Source organism: Lichenostomus cassidix, chromosome 3 (assembly GCF_008360975.1).
Source record: "Lichenostomus cassidix isolate B80296 chromosome 3, HeHo_3.0, whole genome shotgun sequence".
NCBI lineage: Eukaryota > Metazoa > Chordata > Aves > Passeriformes > Meliphagidae > Lichenostomus > Lichenostomus cassidix.
This window is the reverse complement of record NC_139483.1, coordinates 82344647-82357056: the sequence shown is the minus strand read 5'-3', so window position 1 is coordinate 82357056 and position 12410 is coordinate 82344647. Positions and strand designations below refer to the sequence as shown.

The 12410-nt window shown below is 38.4% G+C and overlaps 1 protein-coding gene across 1 annotated transcript in view; it reads left to right on the top strand.

Moving 5' to 3' along the window:
- Nucleotides 1-12410, top strand: part of CD109 (CD109 molecule) — a 75683-nt gene that overhangs the window by 11849 nt on the left and 51424 nt on the right. Inside the window, exons 3-5 of the mRNA XM_085056490.1 lie at nt 3204-3232; nt 6874-7104; nt 7248-7373. Of these exons, the coding sequence (XP_084912616.1) occupies nt 3204-3232; nt 6874-7104; nt 7248-7373 (386 nt within the window). The remainder of the gene's footprint in view (nt 1-3203; nt 3233-6873; nt 7105-7247; nt 7374-12410) is intronic.

Here is a 12410-nt window from a genome sequence, read left to right as displayed (position 1 = left end):
TGTGTGGGTTAGATTAAAGCTAGCGTAGCAGGACTTAACCATGTGCCTATCCATTCAGACATATGGTAAATGGTTTCTCTTCCTTGCTAGTAACCAGTTATCAGCAGTGACAAAGGCTATTTTTTTTCCCTTTGGTGACACAGTATTATGGGTTGTGCTTGTACAGACCTCAGCCTTCTTTCACAGAAGGAAAGAAATGAGATTAGGGCTGGGCTTTTAGTGTATAACTGAGAGAAATTTCAGGAGGTAATTTGTAACCATCTCTGTTGCTAGTTACCATGCATCTTGCTCCCTTTACAGTGAAATATAATCCCCTAAGAAAAATTCTTCCTACTTACATTAACTCACTCTCCCCTGAATAAATTTCCTTTAGCTAACACTGTATCCTAGTGTGATTTGGCATAGGATTGTTTGGGTAGATATTGGGAATAAACATATCAGTGAGTCTAGAGGCGTTTACATTGCCTATGGATCAGGTACTCTGCAGGAGTTTGTAATTCCTCTCCTGTAGCTGATAGTTGTCCTGTAGCCCTGTGTACCTAGCAGTCATGGCCAAGTGTGGGGACTCCCTGCTGCTGTGAACTGGGGCAGTTTGCCCTCTCCACTGGCTACGGAGAAAAGTATTTTGCCAGACACTCCTGTCTGGAAAACCTCAAATGCCAGTGGGGTTGCTCAGAGTTAATGACTGCACGGGTTGCTTCTCAAGTGAAGAGGAGAGAGGGATGGTATGAAAAAAAAGTAGCTTTAACAGCAACATAAACACATTGTGGAAAGAACTGTGTTCCCTAGGCTCAGTATGGCCCATGCCTGTTAAGCTTTTGAATACCAGAATGAAGTACTGGAGTGTGCTACCCACAAACTTCATTTGTGGGATGTGAGTAATTTGCTTTAACCCAGTTTATAATTTGAATAGATGGTACATATTGGATAGCAATTTTCCTTTGGTGCTTTGACAGCAGTGAGGACAACCTGTATTTGGTTCATTGAGACTCCTTCTGTTTGCCACTGTTAATGGAAAGAATTCATTGGCTTTTAAAACTGACATTTATTGAAGTTCAAAGGTCAAGTGATTGCTTCATCTTGGAATGCCTTAAGGTCCAGGATCAAGAAGGTCATTAATAAATAAATGAATTTTTTTTTTTTTTTTTTTGTTTTGCTTACTGAAACATTTGAATAAAAGATAGTTATAAACCCATTGCTTTTTATGAGCTATGGAAAGGTCTAACTGAATGGAATCAGCAGAAGAAAATATGAGTTCAGAGGTTCAGACTAGACATGAGGAAGCATTTCTTTACTGAGAGGGTAGTCCACCACTGAACAGGCTTCCTAGAGATGTGGTTGATGTCTGAAACCTGTCAGTATTTAAGAGGATTTTGGACAAGCCCTTAATAACATGCTTTAACTTTTGGTGAGCCCTGAAGTGGTCAGGCACTTGGACTATAAGATCACTTTAGGTCCCTTCCAACTGGAATTTCTGTTCTATTCAGTTTTGTTCTATTCTATAGTACATTATGTAATTAAGATAAGAGCTGTGGCACTAATGGCTTCATGGTATAATGATATCCAGGAACTTAACAGGACATTTATTGGTATTCTAAAAATATTTGAGGACACATTATTTAAAATAGTTAAACCTGTAAGTAAGTTATATTAACTGAAATATATTGATATATTGGTTACTTTTTCCCATGGTGACATAATTCAGTGAGGTTAATTCTGAGTGCTCCTTTTCTTAAGGGTGATAAATCCTGTGCATGGTTTCAAAAATTTTAGCCTTTATCTGGGCTGCAGAATCGATGGAAAATAATAACTTGGGTGGCATAGAGGGTTGAATGGATTGTAAAAGTGTTTCAGTCTCCGTGAATGTAAAGAAAAATGTTCAAGCAGACAACACGGACACCAGCCCTCACCAAACAGAGAAGTAATATTGCTGTAGGCAGGAGTTCATACTTTTGCAGCACTGTAAAAGGTATCACACATCTTCCATCAACCATGTAGGGGAAGAAGGGGAGAGTGGAAGTGTCTGGTGAAGAGGAGGCTGAGAGCCAGTGTCCACTGAACAAGCAGTAGAGGTAAAAGCTTGGTACAGACATAATGTCATACTGCTGCTGCCTTTGCTTCATAGCAGTGAAGCCACCAAGTAGGAGGTTACTGTTGGAGGGAATGGCCAGGATTGAAGCAGTTTTTTTACGTTTTGCCTTTCTGCAATTTGAAGTCTTTTCCTTATTTTTAATTCCTTCTAGAAAAGTTGCCAATCTTGATAAAAATGGCTATAGGAAGTAGTCACTAAACTGCAGAGGAGATTAGCAGATAATATACTGGGTTTCTTTTACATGTGAAGGAGTTGCAGAAGCAACTTCTTTGTAGAAGCCTTGGGATGCCTTGGTGTTAGAGCATTGGTACCCAAGATGGGAGTTATTTTTAACGACAACAGTGCCAAACCATACACTTCTTGTTCAGCTAGTTCCCGGCTGGGACCAGACCATTATATAAGTGGAGCACTGCCTTTTAGATTTTTTGGGGCTGTTCTGCTCTGACTGGTTCTTTTAGCAGATTTGGAATGGTAGTGGTTCTTAGGGAGTTGCTCAATCCAGTAGCTTGATGGTCAGGGAATGGTGTCTCGTACACCATTCTGGTGGGGCTTCCCTCTGCTGATGTGCCTCTGGGCTTGTGGTGATGGGTGTGTGATGGGCTGAGTGCTCACTTGGGATGGAGCTGGCTGTTAATTTGGGCTCTACATCTGCTGTCCTTCCTTTGTGCTCCTTCACATGTCTGTGGAGATGAGCTTCTTATCCCTTAATCTGAAGGCGTCTGATAGTGGTCTTGCAGGGACTTTGGAGGATTAACCGCGGGGAATGAGATGCTGGATGAAGTATGAGCACAGTATGTCAATGCTGACAAATGCAGCAGTTGCTCCAGATTATGTATTTTTTAGTTTCATGTCCAGACAGCATTTGGCAGCAGTTGGTGGAATGGTAAGTGTGTGCATGCTGGCCAGCCTGTCACAGCTGTTGCATGTGTGTTGGCTGGATGGTCTGTGTGCCCTGAGCTCCAGAGCTGCAGCAAGAGGATTTGTTTGTCCAATGGGTATTATGGGCAGCAAAGCGGGGAGGAGCACTGCTCTTCTAAGATAATGTTGATGTTTTGTTAAGTTTATGGTAATTAATATCACAGGTTTCTGATATCTCTTCTTTTTTGTTCAGATTCCTTTGGGACTCTTGTTCTTCCAGTAGTAAGTATTTTATTTTTCCTTTCCTCCTTACTAAGAAAATGTTGCCTCCCTGTAATTTACTATCAATTGGTGTAGATAATAAATTTTGCATTTGATCCCAGCTATTTTCACAGTCTCAGATGAGTGTATTTACTGACCAATAAACCAAGGTGTTTTCAGATTAAATGCTCTGCAGCTTGTTAGAAGTAATTACAGGTTTGGGAGCTGATTTCCAGCATCAACACAAACTATCATAAAATTTGAACACATAAATTTGATTTGTGGCTTTTTTACTGGCTGAAAACCTACATCTGTATTTTAGACACACTATGAAGGCTAATTGCAGCTGAAATAGTTGTGCAAAGAAGTAACTGAGAACTATTGAAATAAAAATACACTTTTATACATTCTTTGTGGGGGTTTGGAAATGCACTTTCAGTGAAAGTGCGTAAAAAACCCAAATGTGTATCTTGAATTGTGTGTTGTGTATGAATCCTGAATTTATAATCCTGGTTGTTCATCTTGAAAACCCAGTCTAAAGAGTTATGCATTTATATTAGGAAAAGGTTTTACCAAAGTCATCCATAATTCTGAGTATGCCGTAGTCCAGTGGGTTTAAATTTTGATCTCAAATAAATTATGTATCTGATTAAATAATCTGAAAATATTTGATAGATGGATAATCAACGGCAGTGAGCAGCTCAACATTATGAATATTACTAGGTTGAAATTCATCTCTATAAACTGTACATTAGCAAACATAGAAAACACTGTTCATTTAAAAAAATTAAATTAACCAATTCCTTAATATAATCTGGCTAGGTCTTAAAATGTTCAAGCACCTGAAACTAGGCAGGGTACTTTCCTCCCTCCCTTAATGCTATCTGAAGTGATGAAAATGGACTTATTTTTTAACAGCAAGATTATTTATTCATTTGTGTAGACACAGCAGACTTAAGTTTTGTCCAAAGTGTAATTTGCTGGTAGCAGAAGGTGAGTAATGAGTTTCTGGATTCACCCTCATCTTTTCCAGAGGAAACAGTAGCTGCTTTGTCTGAGGTACTCATGATGGTGGTTGGTGTAGTCAGAAGTGCGTGAGATGGCCTTTTTCTCTCTTGTGTTATGAGTGCCAAAATGTGGATAGTAATACCATTCATTTGGGATGTTTTGACTCAGATAAAATATTTTCACAGCAAGTTCCTACTGCTTAGTGTTAAAAGCTGCCTTGCTCATATTTGCATTGGGAAACAACCCTTTAGAGAATGAGTTGATGGGGCTGATATAGTTACTATTTTTGTAGCAATGACCTTGTGGAAGTGTTGTATTAGTACAGCTTCTGGTAGCATAGATGTGTGAAACAGGAGGTGGGTTACATTGCACCTCAGCTGTCTTAATGCACTGCCATGGCGATGCAAATGTCATTGTCTATGACCTTTTACACCAAGAAAGGTGCAATAGGCAGTTTTGTCACCATTTTTCGGGAAGGAAAAATCTTTTGAAATATAAAAGGTATAAAAATCTAGGGAACAACCCATGCTATCTATCATTATTTGTGATAGGAAAGAGATACAGGAAAATAAATGAGGTCTCTCAATGGCATTTACAGATTTTTAAAAAAAGAAATCAAAGACAATACTTGCAAGCATGTTAAAATAGTGCTGTAAGAGTACAATTCACTGCAATGATGAAACAAAACAAGGTTGTTTCCCCCATTTTAATTTTGAATGATTATAAAGTGTCCTGGACTTCTTGTAGCGAATCCTACCTGCTTTTTAGGGATTACAGCTTCTTTAATAAATAATAACATTCATAAATGAATTAATTTTGAGAAAATATTTGACGGATGCAGTAGCAATTTAAGATATTGCAGAATATCCTCCTATTTAAGATATTGCAGAATATTTGGCATGGAATTTGGAGGTTGTTGAAATATATGAATCATATATTCCTGGCAATGTGTATACAAAATCCTGTAGCTGAAAAAAATGCAAAATCCATTTAAATGTGGAACTTTGCATCTAAAATTTAGTTATATAAATCCAGATTTTAAAGGGGGGATGTCTTCTTCCTGTGCCATCATACAGCAGCTCATGAGTGAAAAAGAGCCTTTTTAGTTTCCCCCCATCCTGATTTTTTCTTTCCTGGCTTGTTTTTAAAAACTGAAAGTCAACAGAGAGGGATGGAATTATAGTTGATTCCTGTTTATAGGTAAACACACAGAGAAGAAAATGTATTCTCTACAGACATTTGCATCTACTTCATTTGTCACCCAGTGACATTTTCCCGTGTTTTTGAATCCCTATTACCTCACTGTGTGCTATTAAAATGAGCTTTGACAGCAGTACAGCCTTTCTTTATAGGACTTGGTAGGATACTTTTGAAATGCTGTTTCTGGTGAGTTAACAGCTGTAATTTTCATTGCAGTGCAAGAGGAGTGCTTCAGTTCCATATGTTATGCTAAAAAATGCAAGCCTGTCTGCTTTCGTTGTCTTAACTTCAGAGGTTTTACTCTAGATTTACAGTTCTAACTCCAAACAGGAGCATGTGACTCTTAAGCTTTTCAGCAGGGCTGTTTGTTGGAATGAGCTGTGTGGTGTGTTAGAACCCTTTTTCTTCTTCAAAGAGACATTCTGGCAGTACAGTAGCCAGCATCTGGGCTGGGGTGTCCCTGGGGTCACTGGTTGTCTGTAAAGGCTCTGATCAAGTAAAATTCCACTGTGCTGCAGCATCTCGGCTTTAAGCCTTTCAGCCCCTGTGACTGGGACTCCTCCCAGCTAACTTTAGGAAATGAAGTGATGCATCTGAATTTTGAGTTCTAAATTTCCTCGTTGCACTGGAAAGACACAGAGAGACAGAGAGAGAGGAAATCTGTGCATGATTACTCTGATCTTATGTGGTCTAAATTTCCTTGCCAGTGATACCTGTCTTTCCTGCCAGCACTGAAGGAGCCTTCAATGTCTATCCAAAATATGTTAACCATATAAAATTTCTGTTCCTTTATTTCTTAATATTTTGGGAAGAATAACTAATTTACTTTCTAAATCAGTCACAGTATGAGCTGTAATTATGAATCATTGAACTGAAATAAGACAAAATCAGTGAAGTTTCTATTGAAAAGCAGTACCTCACCTTATGAGATATTAATTCTGTATTTGATTTTTCTACCCCATAGGACATAAAGCTAAAGACTGTAAAAAAACAAGTGCAAAGTTCTCTTACTCCTGCTCATTTTGCTTACATGTACCTTCTTCAGATCTTTTATTTTTTAAAAATTTATTAGCAAAAAGTGATGAAGAAAAATATTAGCCCGTTAAAGGAAACCCAAGAAATTTCTAAATAACTGAAAAGAGAGAGCAGAATGTATGTATGTGTGAGACTATAAAATGCATATGAACGCATAGAGACTTATATTGTTGAAAACCTGACTACTACTTAAAATTAGATGGAATGGGTTGAAAAGATGCTTCTGATAATACGTTTTCAGGTAATTGTTGAAATAACACTTTAAAGTAATGAATAAAAATCCCCTTTCTCTTTTTGAGAATTTACATAAGTTGACAAGTTCAGGTATGTATTAATTCTTTATGTCAAATGTTTTTTAAATAATAGTATCTTCAAGAATATTTTGGATACCTAACAGAGAGTCACTATTTCTTTTTAAGCTGCCTCTGAACAGTGCTTCTGGGAATTATGAATTACTGGTGGAAGGCCATGCTAATGGCCGGCTCATCTTCTCCAACCGTACCAACTTGATGTACATGTCAAAGAGCACCTCTGTATTCATCCAGACTGATAAATCTATGTATAAACCAGGACAAGATGTGCTGTTCCGGATTGTCACTGTCTATCCTGACCTTAAACCTTACAAAGTGTCTCTGAATATATTTATCCGAGTAAGTATTCACAGGAACATAGTTACATGGTGGAATGTGTCATATATTCCAAATTAGTGACAAATACAGATGATATGTATTGCTACTTAAATCTTGCTAGCAAGGCCACTCATGTTTAACATGCAGCTTGACTTTCCTCCTAGGATCCTCGGAAGAAATTGATTCAGCAGTGGTTGATGGAGGAGGGTGATTTGGGTGTAGTTTCCAAAAAGTTTCAGTTGTCAATGAACCCTCCACTAGGAGACTGGTCCATAGAAGTGGAAGTGAATGTGAGTATTAACACTGCCAAATTGCAGAGAGATTTATTTCTTCTGCTAGATGTTTATAAAATTGTGTTTACTTTGCTGATACCAGTTATAAACATGGATCATGAGATGAGCAATCCTTCCCTCATGTCATATATTATGCAAGATACTATGCAAAGATATTATGCAATCCTCGCAATATTTTCAATAGTAGTTTTGCTTTATCCTAAGGTCTGTGTTTTGATTCCAGAATACAAATGTTATTAAAAAAGTAAGGAGTTCTAATATTAATATAAAAGAAAGATCTTATGGAGTATAGTTTTTTCTTTTTAAGTGAAATGCCCTTATGTTTATTTTGCAAGCAAATACACAGAAATTCGTTGTGCCATGCTGTGCAGCCAGTCGGTGTCTCAAGGGTTGAAGAACCAAGACTATTTACAGATATTTGCCTAGCTTTTGCCTAGCTTCAGCAATTCTCAATGACTAATGAGTTACTGAGGAAAAAATAACTTTGTAAAAGAGAAAGGATGACAAGTAATACAGAGCTATTGCAAAACAAAACTGGAAAGGTTTGTGTTGCATGTTGCTATTGGTAGTAGTTCTCCCAGGACAATTCCTTAAGCTGTACACTCCTCACACACCATGGAATATCTTTCTAAAATAGCTGGAGGTTTAGCTGTTCAAAACTCTGTGTGTCAGGTTTATTCAGTCTGCTTTTAAATGCCTATAATTTGGGAACTGCATTTCTGACTTGGCTTGCAGTGGCTGTTCAGAGAGATTTAGCAAGTACAAACAGGAACTTGCTTAATGTTACATAATGAGGGAGATGATGGGTAGAAAGTAGAAAAACTCATGTGATCATGTATGACTTGGGAGTAATATTTACCAGTATCAGTTATATGCTTGATAGATTTCTATGGGCTGAGGTATGTGAGGGTGGTGCTCAAGTGAGTGTCAGGACTGGATTTTTCAAACACATTGTCATGTGGGTGTGGAGTTGTTACTGTTGTCTGTGATGGGAAAAATGTATTAAATTCTTCCTGTGCTCCTCCATGTGCTCTGCCACTCCTTCCCATCCCCTGACTGCTGTTTCAGTAGCTTCTCAGTCACGCTGAGCCAGCTGTAGTCAGGCTGAGATCTGAAGTGCAGTGGGGAGGTGACCCAAATTGAAAAGGTTCTATGTGTTTTTCTTTGCCTAGATCAGACCAGTTCACTGGTCCAGCTGAAAGCCATCCCCACTCACAGCTATTGTAGGTGCTTTTCAGCAGGTGGGGAAGTGTGGCTTAGACATGGGAACAAGGGCTGCTGACAGTGGTGGGCTCCTTCAACACCTCGCTTCCCAAGCAAAAAAGTGTTTGAGTGTTTGTGAAATGTTGCTTGGCCTTTCTGCAAAGGCTTAAGTAATGCTGAAATCAGGAGATAAGTGATGAAGGAACTGCAGCAGCTGTTTTCAGGATCTGACTGAGTGCCACTCCCTCCTGAAACAAAACCAAAAAGAAAAGAAAATTGTAAAGTTGAAAGAAAAATGCCTTGTAAATTCATCTGGGCTAATGGAACAGCTGTGACACAAGTGAAGTGAAACCTTAATAGACTGTAGTTGATGGTATTCTAAGTTCTAGCCATACAGTACTGCTGCAGAAGGTTAATAATCCTGGAAAATCTATGTCAGAGTAAGAATGTCTCTCAAGTCATGAGTAACAAGGAGAAAGTAAATAGGGAACATTTTGTTCCTGTCTGTTTCAACGCATAGCTAAAGGACATCAGGTAAAGGCGGTAAAGAGTGATTTCAAAATGACTAAAACATTATAACTGAACTGCAGAACACAGCACTGGAAGTAATTATGAATACTGAAAATTCAGGTGGGACAAATTCACAGTACACTCCATTGAAAACTGATAAATAGAAAGCCCTTAGGCGTCAGCTCAAGACCTGGCTACCCTGGTGGTGTTTTCTATTACTTCATGGTTGCCTTTTTGGAAGATGCATTCTGAAAACGCAGATTGCTGAAGTAGCTGAATACAAAGGAACCAAACTTGAGATAAAAGTAGATCAGGCTAAATGGTTCCTTTCAACATTTAAACTCTTTGAATTGAGAATTAAAATAGAGGAGAAAAAGAAGAGTAAATTAGGCTTTGGGGTCCAGAAAATCCTGGCTATTCTTACAGTGCTTATCCTTTGGGAATGGAACGGCAATCCCAAGTCCCACACAGAAATACTTATGTTTACTTCCAGGCCCTTTTTTGTTTACATGTGCTCTGCTTAATTTTCAAATTCCATGTTGTATGTAATGACAAAGCCATATGCATTATTACAGCATGTGCCTACACAGTATCCTACACTGGATAAGGGCATTGCATGCAACATACATTAAATGGCTATTGCAATATTCACACTATTACACTAGGTTTGCCTGGTGTTTGTCTCACAGACTTATTTTTCTGATAGTGGGTCAACCACTGGATTAATGAAACCTGCAAGATATTTTGCAGAATAAAGGAACAGAACTTTTCTAGTGAGAAATTCTACTTTATTCTCTTGGTTGCAAGGGAGCTTATGCTGTGAAATACAAGGTCATATGCAATGGGTTTCAGTTTGAACATTAAAGTGTATGGGTGTCTCTGGGTGGGTTATATAGTGCAGATTTAGTTGGTGTTCAGTGAAAGCTAGTGAGTGACTAGATCACTCCTAGTAGATATTTCTAGCTATTATCTGGATATTTCTCTCTGTTCTGCAGCAGTTCTGCTGTTCAAGGGAGGTATAGGTTTTATTGGGTCATGCATAAAGTTGCATAGATTCACCAATATCTCCCTGATAACAGAGGTCACTGAGAACTTAGATTCACTGCTAAGGAAGACTTGGTATATGACTGGGATTTTTAATAGATATGTCTACCTATCCTTAACTAGCACTGCAAACTCTGGCTCTGCATGGCATCCAGCGCAGCTTATGGATATGTTCAGGCTTTAGGAACATCTTCATATGGCAAACCCCGACTGATCTCTGCATGACTTAGCTATCCTGATGCCTTGACCTGAACTTTCTAGTTAAATAGCCAGCCTTTCTTTCTCAGATTTCCCTCTTGTCTTTAAAGAGTTGTTAAGTGATTAAATAACATTTCCCGTCTTGTGATTGCAGATCAGTTTCCAAGTGTACTGAGTTTTGATTTTTGGAAGTGCTGCCTCTGAGTCCTCATTTAAATCAGGTTTTGGCTGCTTGCTGCTGCTAAACATCCTGTAGTATTTTTTAATAAAAGCTCAGGTGTTAGTACAGCTGTTCCAGGAAAACTCAAGACAGAGTAATTACAGTCTGGTTTCTAAGTCTCTACCTTGTATTTTAGTTGGATATCTTATATTTCCTGTTGCTGAAAGACTTCTAGTTGCTGAATTTCAGTAGCATGCACCTCCAACCAGAAGTTGTTTCTAGTTAAACGGCATTTTGTAATCTATTTTATGGAAGTTGTTATGTATAAATTTATGATCAAATATTGAGAAGTAGTAATGTTTCAGGTGCAACAAGGGCTTTCCAAAATATTTTTAAGAGTATTATTTTTTTTTAAAGTTTCAGCTATAAAGTAACTTTCAGAATCAACTGGGAATGATTATATACCTTACATGTTGAATTTTTTAACTTTTGAGATTTAATATATGTTGTGGTGTATCCACAGTGAATTCTGCCATGTTTTGCTGCTAGGTCAGTTACAGATTTCCCATCTGATGCATTAAGTTTGATGTTATACATAATAGCTTAAAAAAAGTGTCACATTTCTTCAAAATCAGGCTGTTCATAAAACCTTTGGCATTGGCTGAGTATTTGGTAGTTTGCAGATGTGCACAGATATTCCATCAGGATATGCTAGTGTAAATAGTGGTGACACTGGTGGGACTCTGACTAATTTCTAGAGACTGTGCTGTGGAATTTGAACAGAATTTCATTTTGGAGTTTGTTTCCTGCATGTGCAAACAAAGTATGGAAGTGATCATGAGGTGCTTCTGTTAGTTCTGTCTAGACAAAAATCTGTTTTATTTAGCTACAAAGCCAAGGCAGAAGAGTGCTCCTGACAGGACCTGTGAGACAATAAGGTAGGCCCACTAATGCTGCTGGTGCCAGCACTGCGCTTTTCCTGGACCACACCCAGAGTCTTTCCCCATGCACTAACGGTGATGCATGTCAGTGTCAGAAACCAATAAGAAAAGGGACACAGACCAGATTAATTTCAGGGACTTTTGGTTGTCAGTGAAGAAAAAAAATCTGTGGGGAATAGCTCCTGTGACCTCACTTTTGTTGGATCAGACTTTATGAATTAAAGCAGGACGGTTTATCACAGCAGAGCAAAATCTGAGCTGTAGCTGTTAGAGATTCCTATGATGTCAGGATCCACAGCATCTAAGGCTCACCTGCTGAAAGGCTCACCCTCATCATCCCAGAACACTTACATGAACCTCTTTTTGGCACTGTTTTCATACTCTGGGTGAAGGGCACAGAATGCAATACCTATTTTGCAGTTTAAGAAATGCTGATTTAGAGCAAAATGTTTGTCTGGACGGGTGATTCCACTTAAGCAGGAGAAGGCTTGGAAGACAAAACCTTTGCTAGAATAAAGCAGCTCTGGAAAAAATGGAATAGGCATGGTGTTGTTTTCCCATCTTAAAGAAAAAACCTAAAAATCTCTCTTGAGTTGTGCATATGTAACTAACTGCTTGTCTTAAAAGCCACTGTTCCTGGAAACTGGTTTAACAACTTCCACTTCAATATGTTTGAACAGTATTTGCCAGAGAGACAGCCTTGCCCTGATGAACTAAAATGATAGAGTGGTTGAAGTGATGTTACTTGTCCTAGTTCAGACCAGCTTGGCTAAAAAATGTGTCAGTGGAAAATGTGGTATTCAAATGTGAATCTGGTATTCAGATCATCAAGATGACCAAGTAGGGTCTTTGCTTTTCCCTGAACTATGAAGCACGGCTTGATTTCTGTCACAAAGCTTGTAATTTTAGAGAAGATGCAGCCAGGAGTACTAGTGTCAATGTAATCTCTGTTTTCTATTACTTACAGTTCTCTTAGTT